The 25,054-nt window shown below is 42.3% G+C and overlaps 1 protein-coding gene across 1 annotated transcript in view; it reads right to left on the bottom strand.

Annotated features, from left to right (window-relative positions):
• The window catches only part of sh2b2 (SH2B adaptor protein 2), a 30,215-nt gene extending 11,198 nt beyond the window's left edge, over positions 1 to 19,017 (bottom strand). Inside the window, exons 1-5 of the mRNA XM_084419002.1 lie at positions 18,878 to 19,017; positions 11,946 to 12,840; positions 5,779 to 5,880; positions 5,557 to 5,648; positions 1,186 to 1,286 (exon numbers count right to left, since the gene is read on the bottom strand). Of these exons, the coding sequence (XP_084275128.1) occupies positions 1,186 to 1,286; positions 5,557 to 5,648; positions 5,779 to 5,880; positions 11,946 to 12,809 (1,159 nt within the window). The 5' untranslated portion in view covers positions 12,810 to 12,840; positions 18,878 to 19,017. The remainder of the gene's footprint in view (positions 1 to 1,185; positions 1,287 to 5,556; positions 5,649 to 5,778; positions 5,881 to 11,945; positions 12,841 to 18,877) is intronic.
• Between the last annotated feature and the right edge of the window lie 6,037 nt (positions 19,018 to 25,054).

Raw genomic sequence — 25,054 nt, 5'->3', positions numbered from 1 at the left:
GCGCCTGCTCTTAAAGGGAATATGAGATGTCGCTCTGATTGGTTTATTTCACGTTACGCCCAAACCACACCTATGAATAATGAAGCTACTTCAGACCCCAACCCCTTTTAGATTTGCGCCAGGCGCAAGAGTCATTTATCCCGCCGGGAAAATAGCAACAGCGCCAAGACCCGCCCACAAAGTTACTTGCGCTTTGCGCTTTGCCACTTGCGTTTCAGATCGTTAAAATAGGGCCCAGAGACCGTGTTTACTTTGAACATGTAACAAAATGTAGTGAGACTATTTAGGGCTGCTTTTAGTATACTATACATTCTGTGTGTGATATCTACAGTTTCTAGTCGAATGATTTTAACTTACTTACTTTGTGTGTTACATGTAATGTGTAGTGACATTACAAAACGCACTGTGTTTAGTTGAAGATGCAAAAAAACTGCACATTAGCATACTCCCCTTCAGACTCTCTGTTTTCTCAGCTGTCGGCGCGAAAGCTCTCTGAACGTCACAGACGTCGCAAATTCGCGTCGCGGCTGATGTGAATGGTTTTGACGCGAACTATTCACACACGAACTATTCGCTTTTTCGTTTCGCTTTTTCGTTACGCATCCGGTGTGAAAGGGCCTTAAAGCTACAGTGTGTAATTTTTTAGCGCCATCTAGTGGTGAGGTTGTGAATTGCACCCAACAGAAGTTACGGTGGTCGACAGGAAGTGATGTCGTCGTCTGAGCCAGTTAATCAATGAGGTTTCTTTACAAAGATACATTAAGAAATTAGGTTTACTTAATTATTCAGTAAAACGATATGTTATTGCGAATATTATTGTCACTTGTTCATCATTGTGTCAGTGTTTTATTCGCTGACTTTAGCAAGCATCTTTGCACGAAGAACAACATAGTGATGTAACGCGTTTGTCCGTTCAGGGCCACCGTAGAAACATGTGGATGTAAGCGGACCCGCGGTGTGTGTAGATAGAAATGCCTCATTCTAAGGTAATAAAAACATAATGGTTTATTATGTAAGGTCTTTATACACCACTGAAAACATAGTTATGTATATGATATTGCATTTCTATCAACAGATCCTCCTAAATATTACACAATGCACCTTTAAGAAAGAGAAACAGAGCGGGTACTGTGGGCGATGATGGGAAACACTGCTGAGCTGTATTGTGTGTGTGTGCAGTCGTACCGTCACACAACAGCTCGCAGCTGCAGGACGACACCAGCGTCAAGTCTCTGGGCGGCTGGACGAGAACACACGACGCCAGCTCGATGTCATCGCCACTGTCCCTGAAACACACACACACACAGAGTCTTCCCACGAGTGTTTCATCTGATGTCCTGGAATCAAGAGTTGTCTCTATGCAAGCAGTGTTTTTGCCATTTTTAACACATTAATGAGTATTACAATACACTTTACAATAAAGTTCATTAGTTAACATTAATTAACTACCTTGGATAACATGAACTGAGAATGAACAATACTTCTACAGCATTTATTGATATTAGTTCATATTAATTTTGACATTTATTAATAAATTATTAAAATCAAGATTAATAAATACTGTAACAAATGTATTGCTCATTGTTAGTTCATGTTAGTTAATACATAAACTAATGTTAACTAATGAACCTTATTGTAAAGTGTTACCGGAAAAACAATACAAGATTAAAAAATATATGATTTATTATAATATATGATTATAACTAATATATATTCTTTTGCTCCCTATGTTGAAAGTAGAAGTGAACATTTTAATTGTTTTAGTTATGATTATATTATTAATCAATGTCATCCGAAGTTTTGAACAACAAAGAAAAGATTCAAACTAGTGAAATGTTTAAAAGGATGTGTCTCCGGTTTCTGTACACAAATCAGCTAAAAAGAGCTTGTGTACACTGCAAAACAAAAACATTTAGAGATATGAACACCAAGAAAAACGCCTAATAAAAGCATAATCATAAGCAGTGAGTTCAATAACAGGGGTTGTGAGAAGAGTGGGACAGTTAATGTAAACTTGATAGTGAAAAGTTCCAAAGTTTCTCGAGACTTTCATACTCATATGGGAAGTCACATGTGTAACAATCCAGCTGTCACTGATTCCAAAAATGCACATAGTAAAAGATACGTCATTGCAGTCAGGATGATGAAATATTGTAGTCAATAGTGATTTAGTGATCAACAATTGCTGAAAGGGAATTAAATTAACCAAAGTCAGTGGCCAAGTGCCCAACTATAATCATATGTTTAATTTATATAGCGCTTTCCCCAAACTAAAGGGCTTCAGCAACCTTTGTGCATGTGCCATATGGTTTGTAATTAGTGAATATGGTAATGCTGTTTTTGGAGTTGTTAAATAATCCTCTGGTGAGATATTGACTTTATTTGCAGTTGATTTCATCGAAGGCTGTGTGGCTGTGAGTCAGATGTAGTTGTTGTGTTTCTGTCTCTTCTCTTTTATCCTGTTCTTGTTGTTCCTCTTGTGATTCTGCTTGTTGACAGCAGGTGTTCATCACTAATGTCCAATTATCCCTTGTAGAATGAATCTACTTTATTTCACTAACTGCAACACTTATTCATTGCTTACTTTTCTCTATACAGATTGGGACCATGTGAAAACTGAGCACTTTAACACTGAGGATTTTACAGCGTACCGGTAAACATGTAACCATGCTATCTTTTTAACTCTTCTCAGAGGAAGCAGTGCGGCTTTGGTTTAGTGTTAAAGAAATGCTGCATAAGACTCAAAGAATCGTCATGGCCAGTCAGTGTGCCTCTTGTTTTTGTTTGTGTCCCGTGATTCAGATGTACTGTGTAATGCTGCGTTCACACCAAACGCGAATAGAGCGCCTGGCGCGAGTGATTTCCATGTTAAGTCAATGTAAAGACGCGGTTACACGCGTCTGGAGGTCCTGCGGTGCAAATGAGGCATTTAGCGCGGCGCAGTGGACGCGAATTCGCCTCGTTCGCGCAAATGATTTTATTTGGTGCTTTTTGTGCATTCACACATTTGACACGAATCCGCGTCTGATGCTGAGAGTTGAAAAATCTGATCTTTCACGAGTTCACACTTACAAATAAGTCAGATAGAATAAATGCGTATTTGGCGTGCTGTCCGAGGAGAGGGCTCCGGGCTCGGTATTCGGCCCGAACCCAGAGTACTCCCCCCGTATTCCTGGCTGTGAAAGAACAAGCCAAGAGTGAGGAGTCGGGGTGGTGGAGGGATGCTGAAAACTGTCAAGGAAGTTAGGTGAGTTGACAGAGTGAATATATATATGCTTCCTCTCATGCTGATAGGGTAGACATGGTAATTGTTTGATGAGTTCATTGATTGATTGATTGCTTGATTATTTGAACGTGCTCCTCCCGAACTTTGTTAATAAAACATCATTTGGCGTCAGTTCGCACCGCGTTAACCAATCAGGAGCCTGCTTGCTGCTGTCACGTGGTGAAGTGATGTGATAAACGGGGGCAGTCCCGCTTTTCAGTTTATAATGTTATTTGATATGTTTGGCCTCAATAACTTTGTAATATGACTAATGCCTGGTGTGGCACAACAAAGCAAATCTTTTATCATATAAAAACTTGATTTCAATATATGAGACATTCATTTTGTATTGAATGCTATTTATTCCATATCTAAATCCAGATTATATGAAACATTATTATTCTAATGTAAAGACAACCAATATACTTACACTTATCTAAAGGATTATTAGGAACACCATACTAATACTGTGTTTGACCCCCTTTCGCCTTCAGAACTGCCTTAATTCTACGTGGCATTGATTCAACAAGGTGCTGAAAGCCTTCTTTAGAAATGTTGGCCCATATTGATAGGATAGCATCTTGCAGTTGATGGAGATTTGTGGGATGCACATCCAGGGCACGAAGCTCCCGTTCCACCACATCCCAAAGATGCTCTATTGGGTTGAGATCTGGTGACTGTGGGGGCCATTTTAGAACAGTGAACTCATTGTCATGTTCAAGAAACCAATTTGAAATGATTCGAGCTTTGTGACATGGTGCATTATCCTGCTGGAAGTAGCCATCAGAGGATGGGTACATGGTGGTCATAAAGGGATGGACATGGTCAGAAACAATGCTCAGGTAGGCCGTGGCATTTAAACGATGCCCAATTGGCACTAAGGGGCCTAAAGTGTGCCAAGAAAACATCCCCCACACCATTACACCACCACCACCAGCCTGCACAGTGGTAACAAGGCATGATGGATCCATGTTCTCATTCTGTTTACGCCAAATTCTGACTCTACCATCTGAATGTCTCAACAGAAATCGAGACTCATCAGACCAGGCAACATTTTTCCAGTCTTCAACTGTCCAATTTTGGTGAGCTCGTGCAAATTGTAGCCTCTTTTTTCCTATTTGTAGTGGAGATGAGTGGTACCCGGTGGGGTCTTCTGCTGTTGTAGCCCATCCGCCTCAAGGTTGTGCGTGTTGTGGCTTCACAAATGCTTTGCTGCATACCTCGGTTGTAACGAGTGGTTATTTCAGTCAAAGTTGCTCTTCTATCAGCTTGAATCAGTCGGCCCATTCTCCTCTGACCTCTAGCATCAACAAGGCATTTTCGCCCACAGGACTGATGCATACTGGATGTTTTTCCCTTTTCACACCATTCTTTGTAAACCCTAGAAATGGTTGTGCGTGAAAATCCCAGTAACTGAGCAGATTGTGAAATACTCAGACCGGCCCGTTTGGCACCAACAACCATGCCACGCTCAAAATTGCTTAAATCACTTTTCTTTCCCATTCTGACATTCAGTTTGGAGTTCAGAAGATTGTCTTGACCAGGACCACACCCCTAAATGCATTGAAGCAACTGCCATGTGATTGGTTGATTAGATAATTGCATTAATGAGAAATTGAACAGGTGTTCCAAATAATCCTTTAGGTGAGTGTATACTATACTTATACATATACCATAATGTGTATAAGAACATAGTTCATGTCTGGGCAGTGTTGTGTGAAAAAAAAAAAAATCACAGGACAGGTTAATTGCTTTTGGAGGCTGGCTCCATTTATCATAAAAACAAAAATAAATGACAGATTAGGTGGGTGAGGGCGCGGGTGATCCTCGCTCCAATGCGGGACAACAGATCCTCAAACTGGGCGGAAGTACAGCTGAAAGCGGCCGTCATCCAGGCACAGCTCCTGGAGCAAATGGTGAAACTCGCCAAACTGGGTACGCCTCCGAAGGGTCTGGTGGACCCAAGTACGGCGACGATGACCCCTACGCCGCTGTTCTGCTCTCCAGAGCAAATACAGAGCGGTGACTCTCTCGATGAATGCTCGATCAACATCAGCCATCTTGCAAACAGACAACTGCCTAGCACTTGCCCCTCCCATAAGAAGCGGATTTCGCCTCAGACTTTTGCTTTTGCTTTATACGCGCGTCGATTTCGCTCTGGATGCGCGAATGGATTCAAAATGTTCAAGCGTCCAACCAGACGCGAATTTGACGCGCTATTCGTGTTTGGTGTGAACGCAGCATAAAGGTGTGAAGTGAAGGTGTGTCAGGACGCTGATAACTCTGTTTACCCGGGGTCTATGCAGTCCTGGATGTCTGCGACCCACGAGTTCTTCTGCAGAGAGTCGATGGTCTCCAAAATGTACTCGGCACCGTTTTCTACCTGCAACCCATAAGACAACACCACAGTTTGATCTGACAACACTGATCTAGATCCAGTAGGCAACATTATTGCATTTCCCAGAGAACAGCTACATATCTGATGTGTGTATGAGAGTATGAGATGATGGTACCTTGAGCACAAACGTGTTGTCTTTGTCGGGCATCTCCAGAGGCATGGTGGTCCTCACCTCCACGATAGCAGACAGAGGGACGCTCACTTTGGGTTTAGATGACTACAAACACACATCAACACAATCAATGCCATTCCAACACACACACACACACACACACACACACACACACTAGGGGTGTAACGATATTCGAACCGAACCGAAAAACCGCGATACACCACCCACGATACGAATCGCGATACTCTCATGGCGTACCGAACACGCCCGCCCCGCCCCCTGCTGTCCCGGCTCATTGGACCTCACCTCATGTGTACACAACGAATACAGCGTTGCCTAACCACCATTAACCACATTTAATCGCAATAAGCTCAGTGTTTTGTTACATTCGATAATAAGCCAGGTGCAATCTTTCAAATTCTGTCTATTTGATCACGAAATTCAAACATTTAATGTCGTTTTGGCGCTCTTTGATGTGGCGTGACTCCTCATTTAAAGCGGCAGCGCGGAGCGCGAGTAAACGCGATTCTCTTCCTCAGTTACAGAATAAACATGAATGGACACCTGAAGGTATGTTGAAAGATACAGTATACTTACTGAAAGGCATCATAACTCGTGTAATCGCTCAGTCAGTGTTTCAACAGCGGAAATATGTCAATAAAACGCTTAGTTTTTCACATAGCTTTATTTACCTCAGGCAAGTCATTCAGTGTCCACAGCTTGTTGGTTTGCTAAGGAAATGAACTCTTTCACTAAATAAATGCACTATATTAGCCTATATATTATATTTGACTTAACCTGTTAATGACATCTTGATTATTTAATGTATGTTTAAAATATCTGTCATGAAAATGACAGCAACTGTGTAAATTATTATATTTCAATAATAAATTAGAGTAAAAATGTTAATGTAAAAACTGCCTTATGTGCAGTTTACATGTTTTCATACAATTTGTTACTTGAGTGTTGATTATTATTATATCTAAAAATAAATAGCAACTGAATTTAGGCTAAAAGTCTAGGCTCTGTTGTTACGCTTTAATGTTATAGTAATGTGCAAGTAAGGGCTCCTATATAGTTTACAGCATTAGCAGATGATTTTTTTTATCCTTGCGAAACGTTTACTTGTAATTGAATTAATTTAAAGACAATGACACAATTTGTTCATTAAAGCACTGTTTAACAAAAAACAAGCAATTTTAGCTTTCTAAACCCCCCACTCCACCTAAATGAACCGAACCGAACCGAACCGAGACGTCAAAACCGTGGGACGTACCGAACCGTCAGTTTTGTGTATCGTTACACCCCTAACACACACACACACGCACGCACACACGCACGCACACACACACACACACACACACACACTGCCAATGAGGGCTGTCACTAATGATTACTTTGGTAATCAAGTAATCGGTCGATTATTTTTGACGATTAACCGAGTAATCAGTTTGTTTTTTTTTGGTAATAAAAATAAACCTAAGCAAAGACCTTAATTTGTTTCATTGTTATTATGTATATTAAGTCATTTTAAAGTATCAAAAGCAAGTAATCATTACTTAAAATACATATACTTTGTATAAATAAATCATCTTACATTATATACAGTGAGGAAAATAAGTATTTGAACACCCTGCTATTTTGCAAGTTCTCCCACTTAGAAATCATGGAGGGGTCTGAAATTGTAATCGTAGGTGCATGTCCACTGTGAGAGACATAATCTAAAAAAAAAAAAATCCAGAAATCACAATGTTTGATTTTTTAACTATTTATTTGTATGATACAGCTGCAAATAAGTATTTGAACACCTGAGAAAATCAATGTTAACATTTGGTACAGTAGCCTTTGTTTGCAATAACAGAGGTCAAACGTTTCCTGTAGTTTTTCACCAGGTTTGCACACTCTGCAGGAGGGATTTTGGCCCACTCCTCCACACAGATCTTCTCTAGATCAGTCAGGTTTCTGGGCTGTCGCTGAGAAACACGGAGTTTGAGCTCCCTCCAAAGATTCTCTATTGGGTTTAGGTCTGGAGACTGGCTAGGCCACGCCAGAACCTTGATATGCTTCTTACAGAGCCACTCCTTGGTTATCCTGGCTGTGTGCTTCGGGTCATTGTCATGTTGGAAGACCCAGCCTCAACCCATCTTCAATGCTCTAACTGAGGGAAGGAGGTTGTTCCCCAAAATCTCGCAATACATGGCCCCGGTCATCCTCTCCTTAATACAGTGCAGTCGCCCTGTCCCATGTGCAGAAAAACACCCCCAAAGCATGATGCTACCACCCCCATGCTTCACAGTAGGGATGGTGTTCTTGGGATGGTACTCATCATTCTTCTTCCTCCAAACACGTTTAGTGGAATTATGACCAAAAAGTTCTATTTTGGTCTCATCTGACCACATGACTTTCTCCCATGACTCCTCTGGATCATCCAAATGGTCATTGGCAAACTTAAGACGGGCCTTGACATGTGCTGGTTTAAGCAGGGGAACCTTCCGTGCCATGCATGATTTCAAACCATGACGTCTTAGTGTATTACCAACAGTAACCTTGGAAACGGTGGTCCCAGCTCTTTTCAGGTCATTGACCAGCTCCTCCCGTGTAGTTCTGGGCTGATTTCTCACCTTTCTTAGGATCATTGAGACCCCACGAGGTGAGATCTTGCATGGAGACCCAGTCCGAGGGAGATTGACAGTCATGTTTAGCTTCTTCCATTTTCTAATGATTGCTCCAACAGTGGACCTTTTTTCACCAAGCTGCTTGGCAATTTCCCCGTAGCCCTTTCCAGCCTTGTGGAGGTGCACAATTTAGTCTCTAGTGTCTTTGGACAGCTCTTTGGTCTTGGCCATGTTAGTAGTTGGATTCTTACTGATTGTATGGGGTGGACAGGTGTCTTTATGCAGCTAACGACCTCAAACAGGTGCATCTAATTTAGGATAATAAATGGAGTGGAGGTGGACATTTTAAAGGCAGACTAACAGGTCTTTGAGGGTCAGAATTCTAGCTGATAGACAGGTGTTCAAATACTTATTTGCAGCTGTATCATACAAATAAATAGTTAAAAAATCATATATTGTGATTTCTGGATTTTTTTTATTTAGATTATGTCTCTCACAGTGGACATGCACCTACGATGACAATTTCAGACCCCTCCATGATTTCCAAGTGGGAGAACTTGCAAAATAGCAGGGTGTTCAAATACTTATTTTCCTCACTGTATTATAACAAATGCCTAAAGTGTTGTTACACTTTACGTAAGGGATAATGTAGAGCGAGGCGGTTGTTATAGCGAATACAACCCCGACAGGCTGATCGGGACCCCGACGCGAAGCGGAGCCTGAAGGGGTTGTATTCGCTATAACAACCGCCTCGCTCTACATTATCCCGCTTGTTACATGGCTACCTACCAAATAAATCAATAATTTGACACAAAATATTGATTTAAAAAGGAGTTTATTGATTTAAAAACGATTGTATTGCTTCCGCTAAAGAAAATAGTCTGTTCCGTCTTTACGGTTAGAATCCTGCGTCCATAGCAACGCTCTGTTTTTCATGGCAACCGCATTCTACATTAAAATTCAACCAAGCCATGTAATAAAGCAGTTTAAATCCTAGTTTAATATTAGCAGTTTAAATCCTTGTTTAATATTAGCAAAACGACATTTAAAGATAGAAATACTACAGCCACTGTAACTTCCTGAACACAAACATGTTTTGATGTCCACATGTAAACTCAGACAGAGCGAGGGTTTAAACGTTTATTTTGAAAATGCGATGAACAGTTCGCATATTTAGAAACATATTTATGTATTCACATAATAATTATTGCAAAAATATTTAAACAAAACGCAGCAGGCATGTCAACTGGCCTGAAACGGAACATGATTACTGTGAGCCCTGTATTTCAACCATCACTTCTAAAACTTCTGGTGTTTAGATCTGCTGGTTTCAGTGATTATAAGACGAGGCCTCATGCAAGGAAAAAGGATGTTGTTTTGAAAACGCTGAACTGGTGAAACTGGTGCTGAGCATGATCTGTACTGCCGGAAAACACAAGAATCGTCAAACCGACTCTCTCTGGATGGGCTTCTGTATCTCACACACTTCTGGCTGTTGAGGCGATCTCACTGACAGTCAGGATATGATACACTGCAAGCACACTCACTCACCCTCTATTTTTACCCTATCTTTAGTTTGTTCAGGAAGAGGAAGTTATTACTACCGCCTTGAGGGACTAAAATTGCTCTGAGACCAGCTTCCCAAAATCCCTTTAAACACTTCTGAACACAAACCAAAATGTGGGAACAGGATTTTAAGAGGCCGGATCAAGGAGGGTCTGACTCATTTTAATGAAGAAAACATTTCTGCTAACATATGTGTGGTTCATCTGTTCATTCATGAAGCCATCTTATGCCAGATAGCAACACTGGATTAACTCAGAGTTAGAAGAATAAACTCAACTATTAATGAACCACAGCAACTGTCCTCATGCCAAGCAGAATCAAACGCCTCAGTCTTCAGATACCTGACGAATATCACCATCTCAGCCTGAGACGGCATGTCGAAACTGGAAAAGCACTTTTGCTAGCGTTACTCTACTTCTGGCAGCAAGAGCACACAAGTGTTTGCCATCAGTTCTTTTAAAGAAAAAACTGTTCTCTAGAGTTGAAGTCCATCAAATCTTTGAAAGATATTAAAACAAACAAAGTTAATTAATTATTTTCACACCAGTCTACGACTGTGGTAATCCCTGTCGGATAATCCCACACCTGAACAACACCATAAGAGCAGTCTTTTCCTGGCTAAGTGGACGGAAGGTCTGGCTACATGAGAAGACCCCAAAACTAGCCAATCTCTAAACCTTAACCCAGTGCTTCTTGCATTTACTGGATGATGCTAAAATTGCTCAGACATCAGCTTCCAAAAATCTCTTTTTATTGACTTTTCAAAGTTTTTTCAACTAAAAGAATGAAGTTTACATCAGTTTACATCATTAAGGATCAGCTCACCCTGCTGAACAGCTGTTTGTGACACTGCCGTCTGGCAGATACTGTTGCATCCAATCACGGACAACCAGACTGACGATCAGCGCTACTGAACAACACAGCGACACTTCACACACTCAGACACTACTTACAGCATTTACCATTTACTATATAGTTCTACTATTTTGTTAGTATTTACTGTTCTGATGATTTAATAGCACGCTACTTTTACTATAGCTGCATTTCCATTACATATTTTCTAAATGTCAATAAAAAACTATTGCGAAATGACGGCGTTTCCGTTAACCAATGTAATGCGACTAAAACGTAATTTTTCTCTCTCCCAAAAGTCATGGCGATGGATGTTGGTAGGTTTACGCACATCACAGCCACAGCGCTAGCTATTATTGTTAATGGAAAGAGACGTAGGCGTGTTATCCAAGCATTAATGGCAAGGAAAGTCCCTGATATACTTTTAAGAGTTTAATGAAAAACTCTGTCTCATCTTCTGTCCAAACATACCACACCATCTTTAAAGAGTGATCGACTGTTACGGACGTCAGGTGACCTGTCAATGCGGAAAAAGTTTCCATTGCAGTTTTGCAAAATATTCCTTTTTCGAATTGCCTGAAACACCTCCTCAATGCGGGGGTAAAAACTTGTATACGATATATGGGAGTTTTTGCGAAATTGACGTGTTTTCATTATGCATATTTTCAAGTCACAATTTCAATTCGAGCAATTTGAAGGTTAATGGAAATAAGGCTTATGCCATTGTCCACTACTGTTTTTCCACCTGTTATCTTATCTCAACCGTTCTCATAATTTTTTTTTATTGTTTACGTCTAATACGAGCCTGTACCTTCATTGTCTGAATCTGAGCCCCGTCACAAGCTCTTCGATGGCCAGTTTACCCAGTGCCAATAACAAATAAGTGACTCACTCAATGTTCACTTTTCCCATGCAAATAACAGATTAAGATCCCAGACAGCAAACATAGTGTCGGCCCGATTCCGGCAATCCACGTGTACCAGATGTGGGCCGAATCTGGGCCGACAGTATGGGGATGCCATAAGAATGATCTGGTTATTCTTCCCCCAATCCATACACTTGCTTGCTAATGTCACATACACACACTCACACACACACACACACACACATCAGGGCTTTATCAGAGAGCTCTTGTACCTTTGGTGGAACGTAGAACTCGAGCTGGAACTTCTCTCCCGTGTCCAGGTAGGCGCCGGCCGTCTTCCTCAGCAGTAACCGGCACTTCTGCCACTGTCCCGCCCCCATGCAGTGAGTGTCATCGGCCACCATGTACCTGAGCGCACCCTCCCTCTGGATCTCCAGCAGCTCCACCCGGTGGCCCTGAGAGGCCCGCGGCAGGCGTAGCTTCTGGCTCCAGTGCTCGGACCCCATGGCCTCGGCTCCGTTGGTCCTCCTGGAGCCCCCCGAGGGGTCCGGTTCTGGGGAGGCCCTGCGGTGCCAGATCTCCTTCACCCCGTCCACCACGCTCAGACTCATGTTGCGCAGGGAGAAGCCCTTCTTGAAGCGCGCCTTGCGACGCCCCAGCGACACGTCTTCCGAACTTCTGGACTGGCTCACGGATGGCGTCTTACGGGTTGGCGTTTGCTGCTCCTGTCCGCTGGCTCCGCCTCCTCCGCTATCCATGCTATCCAGCGACTCGCTCGACGCCCCCACGTCTTTGCGGCGCTGGTAGAGGTTGTGGATGAAGGGTAACGTGCAGCTCTGTATGCCCACAAAGGGCACGATGCTGTACTGAGGAGCAGAGGAGTCTCCCGGAGAGGCGAGTCCTTGAACCTGGTCGAGGGCCGCAGAGAAGCAGGTCAAGAAGTGTTGCGCAAAGTGTTGCGAGAAGCTGGCGTCAGCACCGGGCGAGTCGTAGCAGGGGTTCTCGCTGATGAAACGCCGGAACTTGTAGGCGAAATCTGCGGCGGAAGCTCGAGCGTGAAGCTCGCAGAACTCCTTCCAGTCGGGCCGCGTGCAGGAGTTATGCTCCGGGCTGCTGGGAGCCCCGGCGCCGTTCATTACTAGGCCATGCCAATGCCCCGGCAAACCACTGGCACACAGACACAGACACAGACAGAGAGACAGGTCAGTAAAACAGAGAGTGTCATGGCCTGTCAGATATCTGAGCGCAACTGTAGTGGGACAGTGATGCTGCTAGAAAATTCACCCCCTTCAAGTCTAATTGATTATTTGGCATTTCAAGAGCCTGAAACCGGGTCCCAGAGTGGATAGGCCTAAAAACGACACCCTTGCGTTTTCGTGTGTACAGCCAATCCGTATATGTTGTGAATCGATGATGTCATCACCCCACGTGTCGACCGTAGTCAGACGCCGCTATAACCGCAACAACAACTGCGGACCTCATGCTTGTGTTCGTGCCTCTTTCATTTCTTTATTTATTATTTACTTGAATGCATTTTTCTTTATCTTTATCTTTCTTCTTTATTTATTTAGATTTTCTTTCTTATGTTATGGTGCTTGTCTGTTGTCTGATTAAGACATTTCATATTTTGTATCAGGCCATTTACTGTTGTTAAATATTGTTCAATAAAGTTCTTGGTAAAAAAGAAGAAGCTACTGAGCCTATTATTATTATTGTTGATTACATAGACAGTAAAAGAAATGGACACAGCGAGCCCACTAGATTCAACGGAGACAAGTGAAGTCAATTAGAAGCGCTCACTTCCTGATGGCCGAGACCTCCAGACTCACACTGAGCTTGACGACCTAGATGTGACGTGAGAAACCCGTCTTCTAGTAGCTGTGCCAAGAGAAATCTGAATCATTCCCTTCCGAAACTTGCAGAGACGGAGAGTGTGAGTAGGAGCTGTCCATGAGCTAGGATCAGGAGAAACTTTTGCTAAGTATTCTGATTAATTATTTTGTCATTTTGCCTCCACGTCCCCGCGATTGCCTGCGAGCTTCTCCTCCTGACTATACGGTTATTTCTCTACTGTGTGACAGAGAGTCGCGTGGTTATGACACAATCGTTAGCCTAATTTTACAAAAACTGCTTCTACGGGGCCATAACGTAAGATACAAGGTAATGGAGCCTTTTATACATTTTCGTGTTTCTTTAGAAATAAATAATGGACAGATGGAGTCTTTAAACGCCTCAGATGTAAATGCCAAAATGAATGGGAGTCAATGGAATTCTAACAGCAGGTGAGGGTCTGCTAATCAATGGCGGCGCCCGGGGAAGCTTCAGTTTTTTCTGAAACATTACCCCCTTGGTTGATTATAGAGTGCATGGCATTCTTCTCCGTTTTTAGTGTATCTCTGTGGCAGAATTACAGCGCCACATACTGGTCTGGCATATATATTACATTGTTTTGAGTCGGTTTCAGTGGTTTCGTGTGTATGAAGATATTTCTTGAGACGACACAGTGTTTACGGAATTATTTTTTTTTTAGAACGAGAAAAAAAAAAGATCGGATAGGGAAATCTCTGGCTTCGTGTGGATGTGCCCTAAATTTGGTCAGTCCAATCAATCAGTCTTTGTAGATCAAATATATGTGGCTTTTTTTTACATACAAGGATAGTTCTTGCTGGGGAAACAGTTTTTTTCCCCAATCTTCAGAAAATCTAAATCAGGGCAATGGTTTAGTTTATCGCAACGAAACTTGGTATATCTGACCCTGGATCACAAAACCAATCACATGTCGCACGGGTATATTTGTGGCAATAGCCAACAATACATTGTATGGGTCAAAATTATAAAAAAATCATTAGGATATTAAGTAAAGATCATGTTCCATGAAGATATTTTGTAAATTTCCTACCGTAAATATATAAACATTTATTTTTGTGAGTGAATGCAGCACAATCTCGAACATAAATGGACAACTTTAAAGGAGATTTTCTCAATGTGTAGATTTTTTTGCACCCTCAGATTCCAGATTTTCAAATAGTTGTATTTCGGATACAAATATTGTCCTATTCTAACAAACCATAGTCTTAAATCTCAATTTCAAAAAATTTACCCATGTGCCCATTTGTGGTCCAGGGTCACGTATGTCATATCCACCATGCCCTGAGGGTATCTGAGCAGTTTGGGAACAGCGCCACCTACTGGTCAAGAAGTATAACAAATGTCAGAATATGTCTGAATCCGAAATCGCCCCCTAAACCCTCGTTCACGATTCCCTAGGTTAGTCCACTAATACTGTTTACTTGAAGGAGTGAATAAAAACGAGTGAGTGAATTCGGACAGCCGTTGAGCGCACATCGGTTGTACACTTGTTATTGCAGTGCATTGTGGGATTGAATAAGTGCAATCAATTATGTCCACTATGGTTTCGGACACAACTACTAATGGCTGTTCCCTAGGTTAACGACCTTCGTGAAGTCGCCCCCCCCCCCCCCCCCCCCAACGCAAAACGTCGTCAAAATAGGCTCAATCGTTTGTGCTGTAAAAAGTTTCGTTTGAGCTGCTTCGGTTTTTTAGATATTAAAAGAATATGTTTAGGTCATTCTGAGGTCACTCAGCCCCCCCACATGATCCAAATTCATTGATAATAATTGAACACAAAATCAACATTTTACTATGATTTCTGAAGATTCATGTGACATTGAAAACTGGAGTAATGATACAGAAAATTCATCTTTGCATAAATTGCATTTTAATTAGGCCTATATTAAAACAGAAAATAGCTATTTTAAAGTGTAATAATATTTCACAATATCAGTGTATGTTTGATCAACAAAAAAAAAAAATCAGCTTTGGTGAGCTTAAGAGACCTTTAAAAAAAAAAATAATAATAAATAAATAATAATAATAATAATAATAATAATCCAAACTTTTGACTATAGGCCTACACACACACACACACACGTGCACACACACACACACACACACACACACACACACACACACACACACACACAGCCTATGTATGTATAAACACAGCAAACTGATTATGGTGCGTGTATTTATGACAATGTTCATATTATGTTATTAACAAAACAATATACAGTAAGTAAAAACACTTACCTTGGAGTTTGTATTACATTCCACACATCCTGTGATCCGCAAACCCGACGCAGCACAAACAAAACTTTTACCGGCACAAATGAAGCACAAACAAACAAGACTATTTTGGGTGAATTTGGATCATGTGGGGGGGGCTGAGTGACCTCAGAATGACCTAAACATATTCTATTAATATCTAAAAAACCGAAGCAGCTCAAACGACTGAGCATATTTTTTTCAACCAAATGTGGTCGGAAAATCCACCACAAACACACATGAGCATCTTTACTTTATGCATGAGGGTAATTTTCCATGCAAGTCAATGTAATGTGGTTTTGAAACATTTTGTTTAGATCATAATTCACAACAGCAAGAGATATATATATTTTTTTTTATTACACTTTTGCAAATAGAAGCACTATTGTCATGGATGGTCATAGCCTTGGTTAATATTGACACTAGTATTAATGTCACTTTTAAAATGCTTCATATAAAAATGAAACTGAGAAAGGAAAGTTTCACCTCGTCAGAACATCGGTCAATGAAGCCTAAATATGAACATGATCATATAAGATCTATTATATCTGAACATACTTATGACTGCCAAAGCAGGACTGTATTCCTGCACGGATCAACAACACATTTTGGATGCTTGGAAGTCTAAAGGAAATGTGTGCAATATTTGAAACAACATGATGCCGAACCCACACTACCGAAATGCATCGACCACAGAACATACATGCAACACTTACTCAACATGCATTGAGTAAATGTTACAGCATAGAGAAAACAGCAGAAGAAGAACACAGACGCTACTGCAAGATCATGTTAACCAAAGCATCAGCTCTCTCGGCTCGAGTGACATCTGTATTTATCTATTTTCTACAAGTTTGTCATGCTAAATAAATGCATATCCCTGCTATAGTAATGAGTTTACTGTACTGGCCGTGTTATGTGACTAAGCCAGCCTATGTGTTATTAATGCCTGTCCTGACACAGACACACAGCGCTCTCTTCTCTCGGGACAGTGGATTTATTTTCCAATCATAAAGCAGGAGAATGACACCGACTGCAGAGACACACACACACACACACACCGACTGCAGAGACACACACACACACCAGCATCTGTCTGAGAATAAGACAAGAGAGTTACACTGACACAGAACAACACAGCACCACACACCAACACTGGAAACACTGGGAAACATGCATCTTCAACTTTTCAAAATATTCACAAAAATCGAACCTTTAATTGAAACATTTGGAAGAATAGAAATGTTGCTAACGCTGTATTTCGATGGTCCACTTCAGACATGAAGTAACTCGAAGTCATTAGAGTATCAGTAGACTGTCTGATTAATATCTGCGAACACTTTATTGTGATGCTCCCCACAGACTATCAGCAGTGTGTGAATTGTGTCAAAGCTCTCGGCGGACACATCCTAATAATACACAGTTTTTATGGCGGCGGCTATTTACACCAAGTGAAAATAGCATATTTTCTTAGCGATATATTCTATGTAAAAATACTATTTGCACCTCAGTATTTTCCATATTCATGATTCTGCATATATTAAAGAAGTCATTTTGGTGATCAAAGATGAGTTTTAAGGGATAAAATGGACTTTAATTATATGTGTCTTCAGAAGACTTGGATTAAACCGCTAGCCTATTTTACCATCTCTTCATGAAGGTTTTGAAGCATCAGAGTTTCTGGTGAATAGACTATCTCAGGTTTAATTTGAAAATATCTTCATTTGTGTTCTGAAGATGAAGGAAAGTCTTACGGGTTTGGAACGACATGAGGGTGAGAAATTAATGACAGAATTCTAATTTTTTGGGTGAACTAACCCTTTAACATCTCCAGTGGATTTAAACTTCCTCATTATTGGCTAAAAGGAGGAAAAGAGGATTTCAATGACTGAACTTTTTACTATTTACTTAACTCTGGTGCTCCTGGGGTGTTTGACGACTGAATGAATCTGGCCCGTGTGTGTCTCCTCATGTTTACAGCCCGGTGAAAGAGGACGGCATGGCTTACTCAATAAAACACACTTCAGCTAGATTTCTACTCAAGACTCTTTTGGGTTAGTTTTTTGTGAATATTCTGAAAGATTAATAGGAGTTTGTGTACACACTCATGCTCATGTTTGACAGAAAATAAGTCATAGTGAATATTCAAGTTTACTGTCGAACTTTGAAAACACTTTTGGAATAATATGAGGAAGGACCTCAAACGCCGCTGAAAACACAGTTCTGCCGCACTTTTTGCTTGATTTTGTTGCACTAGTCTAAATTAATATTTGCACACATTTTATTTACAGAAGTGACACAATTTCATTCACTCAACATATCTGTATAATTCTTACACATGCAGTCTATGTCCTCGAATTATTGGAGAGACTATATTGTTTATTTATAATGAATTTGTCAAACCATTTTGTGTGTGTGTGTGTGTGTACTATGAAAGCTAAAAGGTGATAACATGGTGAATAACTAAAAAGAAATAGCAACCATATCAAACACACATTTTCATATTGAGCATAGTGTCAATTTAACCTAAAATCTTGGTGCTGAAAAGGCGTCCTTGTGTGCAGTGGTGTTCTGGATGTTTATGTTATGGCCCCTCAAACCCACAGAAGGGCCTTGTATATATATGTGTGTGTGTGTGTGTGTGTGTGTGTGTGTGTGTGTGTACAGTGTGTTTATGCATCACTTGATTATTCCAGGTTGTCTGTTATTGGGTGGGTGATGCATGATGCTGTGAATCTCTGTGAATGAAGCCGGTGCACGAGGCCTGAATCAATAACACACACACACACACACACACACACCGCAACACTATACACTGTCCAGATGATGACCGACACTGAACCAGAACCAGCGACTGTGACCCACTATAACTGCTTGAATCATCACTTACTCCACATTAAAGCGCTTAAACGCACACTGGACACAGGTAACGCGGCGCATAATGAATGAGTGCGAAGGGCCGTTCATTCAGGACGCGTTCTTCTTCTTGCGCTCCGACTCGCGTTTTTGAACGCGTCCTGTGAACGCTGCGCGCTGAATCATCATCATCATCATCATCAACATCATCATCCATTCTCACCTCCGTTAAATGCGTCACTGCATGTGAGGCCAGTGCTGTTAATCCAGGTCCATCGCCGCGGGTTTGTGGAGGAGTCCAGCACATCGCATCGCTATATCATCCATCCATACAGACTGGTACATGACGCGTCAGGCGCGCGCATCTATTCTCCAGGCAATGCAGCTGCTCTTAAAGGGGAAGCGCGCGATTTCTGATTGGTCCTTAAATGGGCCACGTCATGAAGTCATCGGTCACCATTGAGTGAAGGTGATTCAGAGCATCATCCTCCTCCTCCTCCTCCTCCTCCATCAGGCCTGAGACTCCATGAGTGGATACACACACACTGCAACTGCTGTATGTTCATGGAGACACTGACCGGAACGCCATATGCTGATAGGCTACTATACTGTATGCTCTCACTATAATACAGTAATTGTAAGATAAATATTATGTCTTAAAAAAATGCATTATGTTTCATCAACAAAGTGTGGGAAGAGCATGTTCTAATGATATATCCAATCAACTCGTCGTCAGCAATGATCACATCTAAGTATCAGCATGAGATGAAGCCTATATTCACTCTAAAATGGCTGGGTTAAAAACAAAAATAAAGAAGTGTGAAGTCCGCACACTGACATTAACTGCTTCCAAATGGATTTATTTAACTTTAACAAGGCAACGTTTCGACCCTCAGGTCTTCATCAGGCACAAAAGTTAAAGTTAAATAAATCCATTTGGAAGCAGTTAATGTCAGTGTGCGGACTTCACACTTCTTTATTTTTGTTTATATCACTCAGTTGTCCTGCACCTGAGCCCAATCTGGGTGTTTGGGATGTGCACACCAGCTTTGTGTTTTTGGGTTAAAAACAACCCATTTGGCAACCCAGGACATAACACATGCTGGGTTAAAGTAACCCAGCGCGATGGATACATATTTTAACCCAGCAGGTTGGTTTGAAAAATTTAACCCAAATTTAGCTCATTTTGACTAAATGCTGGGCTAATTTTTACCTCATTAATGGTTATTTATATTTCCTTGCAGTAAATGCTATTTATATGAAATTTAAGCCAGCAGTGGGTTACACACAAAACTAGTGTGTCGCTGACCGATGCTGGCCTTTCTCCAGGTGTCATAGACCTCTTGTTTTTGATCAAATCATGAGGTGAAAAATCCAGCTTTTAATGTTGTTTATGTGTCTATGTTGTGTTTTTAATGTGCTTTAAGACAAACCATGTGTAAATTCATAAGTCATAAGATCAGTTGAAGTAAACCAGAAAGGAAACCCGCTGCAAGGGACCTCAGTGTTTTTGGTGTCGATCAAAACACAGAAGGACCCCAAACAAACTCTGAGATCTGAGATCGCACACGCATGCTGTCTCGACCCAAGAGCACACACACAAATATTATATAACAGTCTGCCTTGAATGTCAGTGTGAAACGCTGAGCCGCAAAGGACTGTGGGAGGAGAGAGAATCCACATGTTCATAAAGACACACGTGCTTTTCTCATCATACGACACACGGATTCATGGGAATGTGCTCAGCGTCTCAAACACTCGTCGTACTCTGCGTGTCGACTGAAGCCAGAGTCTGTTACTCACTCTCATGTGAAATGTGTTGTTTGAGATTCATTCACTGAACCAGACAAGAATAGAATAGAGAAGAACAGAGCGTCTGAGAGGTTCATCAGCACACGTGTTTGTTTAAACACGCAGAATCAAAGTTATAATCATTAATCTGTGCATTATTCACTGGAGTTTGCGATCTCATTAACACCATGTTTATCACACATGTTCTTCTAAGTAGTAGCCTACATGAATACAGTATGGCATTATCATCTGATCCCACGGTACCACCTCAGTCTTATGGTTTTGCTGTTAAGATTTCACATCAAACATGCTGCAGGTTCACGGAGTCACAAACAGAAACAAAACTGCTCAGATTTAACACGCAAGTGTGTGTGCAGTCAGACTGATAATCTACAGCAGCAGACAGTGAAGATCAGAGTCTCTGGCGTCGGGCGCACTGATTGGCCGAGTCGGGTCACATGGGCTGAGAGCTCAGTCGCAGGGAATCAGATGAACTGAAGCAGCAGAGATGCTGACGGGGAGCAGAGGTCAACAGAGCGGGTCACCTGTGCTTTCTGAAACACTACAGCACTGCCACGCCTCCTTCAGGCCACACACACACACTGCCGCGGGTCAGACAGAGGAGGGCTCGCACTGCTCAATGCAATGTGTGTGTGTGTGTGTGTGTGTGTGTGTGTGTGTGTGTGTGTGTGTGTGTGTGTGTGTGTGTGTGTGTGTGTGTGTGTGTGTGTGTGTGTGTGGTGTTCCAAAAATGAGCTTTCAGTGAGCTTTAGTTTGGGCACAGTACCAGATTTTCCCCATTAGATGCCAGTAAAACTCCGCTGGTACACAGTGGTTGGATTTGTGATTTGCAGTATAGTTCCCTTTCAAAAGCGGTCACTTCCACATTGCGTATCCAGGTACGCTGTGGGAACTCTTCCCCTTTTTAGAAATCCTGAAACCTTATAGGATAACGCCAGTGAATTAACTGGCCAATTGTCGCGACTATGCAAATACTGTCGAGCCTTCGGGCGGTATAAAATGCAGAGGAGCAACAACGACGTCAGAATCTTTTCCTTCACGCTGCCATCGTTGAAGACGCACCTAAAGAAATTTCTTGACTTCTTAACCACATCCGATGACTACTTTCTGCAGGATTTGTGCATGTCCCATCGAACCGGGTCCCGTTGTCGCTCCATTCCCCAGTCCATTTCTCCGACGAGAGCTTCGGCCCTCCTCCAGTCATAGCAGACTTTATCTCCTTCGGCGCTGGCAGAGACGAAGACTCCATGTCCCTCTCGGCGAGGGCGAAAGACTGGGCAGCGTCGGAGCCGGAGCGCCCCGACACAGAAGGCCCGGGAGGAGCTCGTCAGGGTTCTTGAGAAGGCGGTTAAGGTGCTGGACCTCGCCTGGAGCGCTCTGGATGAGCCCACCAGGAGTAAGCTACACTCCTGGTACCTCCAGACGGGCCGCCAAACTGCTTCTAGGAGGAGGATGCTGTTTTTCCCGGACGTCCATGAGCATGTGGTAAAGTTGTGGTGTGCACCCCAGTCGGCGCGTGTCCATGCCTCTTCAAAGGCCTCCTTTTCCCACATGGACATAGTGGAAGCCCACAACTAGGTGAACTGTTTCCTCCTCATCCTATCAATACTTCAGCCCTTTCCCTAATGGCATTTGCACTTTCACTCTTGTGGACTTACAATGGCTGCCGCGTGCGTGTGTCCGTTAAGTACGTAAGACCGTAGGGTGTCCCAATTGTCATTTTAGGCCTCAGAAGGGTGCTCGCGAGCGCCCCCTTTGCGGTCGATATGCACCCTCAATGCGCACTTGTGCCGAGCTCTTCCAGACAGTCAAAGCGGCATTATGTCACGAAAGTGCGGACTCGTAGGAAGACCACGAGTGCTTAGGGTGCCATTTGGGCCAGGGTCTGCGTTGCTTGCCCTGCCTCTGAGCTGCGGTCTGTGCCTGTTATGACCTCCCAGCGCCCCCGGGTTGCCAACATTCCTATTCGAATATTCACACAGCCGTCAGCTCATCCATCACGAGCCGTTTCCCCGCCAGCGTCGGCGACCAGAGAGATTTGGCTTCTATCTCATTTCCTAGACGCGTGGAGAGCTATTCCAGGCATTTCGCGTTGGCTGCTGGATGTAATTCAACACGGGTATTCCCTCCAGTTCAAGGCTCCTCCTGTTGTGGAGTTGTGGAGTCGTCATGCGTGGCTGCTTCAGGGACCTTAGAGAGGCCAGGTGCACTACCTTCCCCTGAGCTGGACACACTCACAGAGTCTCGCGCACCTTCCACAAGGCGCCTTTTCACTCTGAAACGGGCAGAGTTTGTGAAATGGTGTTGTGATAACGATATCGACCCGGCGAGCTGTCCCGTGTCGGAAGTTTTACGTTTTGTAAGGCCCGATATATTGGTCCAATGCCGGTTCGCCAATACACGGGGAAGGTTATCACGTGTTCTGTCCTCATTCATGCAAAGTATTGGTTGGTTATATTTGCAATACATTAATCATATGTATTTACTCGTTATTTCATCTGACTCCATAAATGAAAGGTTTTAATAATATCTGTGCCTCACTAAAAGTGAGCGAATGTTTGACTATTCCTTTTAACAATGTCAAAATCAGTTAGAATAATCACATGTAACAATTTAATATTTCAGTTATCAGAGATCAATTCCACAATCAATTCAAATATCTAGAACATGGTTATACATTGGTTACACCAAATAATCTTACCCAACTTGTACCTGAGATAGAGAGAGAGAGAAAGGGAAAGAAAGAGAGAGAGAGAGAGAGAGAGAGAGAGAGAGAGAGAGAGGAAAGGGAGAGACCACCTATTAAATTCATGTCCAGCAAAGAAGAGACCCAGAGAGAGGGAGAACACCTTTCTTTATCCTCTTTGACCAGGTGACATGGGGGATGGGGGAGATCACCCTCAAATGGCTTCTATCCGACAAAAGGGGGGTGGGCCTTATCTCTGAAACAGTTTTCTCTAAACTTCTATAAACCTTATTTCCTTTTATTTTATCTATCTGGATATGAGATATCTGTACCACTCATTTCAGTGTGACATTTCAAATGACACCAAAAACATAACAGTCAATGATAAACATTCACATTAAACCAGGTTCTTGTGTGAGTTCTTAGTTGTTTCTGAGAGTTAGTGAGGTTGTATGGGGGAGGTCGAATGCTAATTAGCCAGCAGGGCCCTTTTGTCCCATAGACCAGGCCTCAACCAGTATTTTCAGTCTTAGTTTCCTGCAGCACAGGTTGAATAACGGGAGCCTACCGTCAACGCTAAAAGTTTATGTGGCCGCTAGCGCCTAGTTTTGTTCCCTGGTTCACGGGCGATCGATCGGAAGGCATGCACTGGTGGTCAGCTTTCTCAGGGGGCGAGGAGATCCCCCACGCCCTGCACGTCCACCAAGCGCTCTCTCCACCCCCGTTCTGTCGCTGTTTGGGAGCTCTCTCTCAAAACTGCTTTTCTTCTTGCCCTTGCTTCGGCTTGCTGGCTGGTCTTTACAGAACACTTTCGCCAGATTTTACAAGTTGGACGTGCCGTCTTTGGCATCTCAAGTGTCTATGTGTATACTTACAGTATATGTGAGAAGTGACCGCTCTTGAAAGGGAACGTCTCTGGTTACTGTTATAACCTCGGTTTCCTTCATTGCGTAGCCCAGCTTCTGTCTCGTTCCTGTCTGTCAGAGAGCTGAGGTTACAACAGTAACCAGAGACGTTTTTCTCTCAAATATTACATACACATTTTTTTTATTACACGCATATCAACACACACACACAATTATAGCTGCATAATTTATCCAATTGGCTCAATAATATGCAGATGCAGAAAACAAGAGTTTTTGCTTTATATGAAACATTTATATAAAATGCCACCATCTGGTAAAATAAAGTACAGATTTTAAATTGTAAGCCTTGCCATCAGAATGAAAGCCTATGAACACAGATTGCAGCATTTTTACGTTGGCTGGGACTGGAAAAAGCTGCTTTAATGGGTTTCAGTGGACACATTTTTGTCATTAAGATCTAAAATTGAACTATTTTGTGTTACTAGTGTAAAATTGATTAATTAAAAGAAATGGGGGTGAAATACTAAAAATCCAATAAAAATACACACCTGTGCCAAAATGTATGCAGTTGTCATTAACACCGGTAAAATGATCAAGAAAACAAAACTGGAAAAGACAAAAATGTCCATAAGGACGACACAAGGGTTTTATGGAGAGTATGGCAGAATATTTGATCACCAACAAATTCACCAAGATTCCTATCGAGCAGCACGAGTTAAAGATGAAGGAAGAGCAATCATCTTCACTCTGTGCTCTTCAACACGGACATTTAGAAGGCCAGACGGGTGGATCTGAAAGGCTAGGTGAGTCCAATGATGTGTAGACCCTTTTTACATCTCCGTGTTTCTCAGAAGCAGAAGTCGTCATAGTTGGGTAAACTTCTATAGTGGTGAATGAGAGACTACATTAAATACAGTTTTCATGTTCCCATTTGCTCAAATAGCAAAAGAAAAACTCCACAACTTGCATCTCCTCTATTTATATTTTGATCAGCTTCTGCTTCACTTCACGTCACACACATCTAAAGTCTCCACCA

Source organism: Rutilus rutilus (genome assembly GCF_951802725.1).
Source record: "Rutilus rutilus genome assembly, chromosome: 9".
In the NCBI taxonomy this organism is placed as follows: domain Eukaryota; kingdom Metazoa; phylum Chordata; class Actinopteri; order Cypriniformes; family Leuciscidae; genus Rutilus; species Rutilus rutilus.
This window is presented reverse-complemented; position numbering and strand designations above follow the sequence as displayed.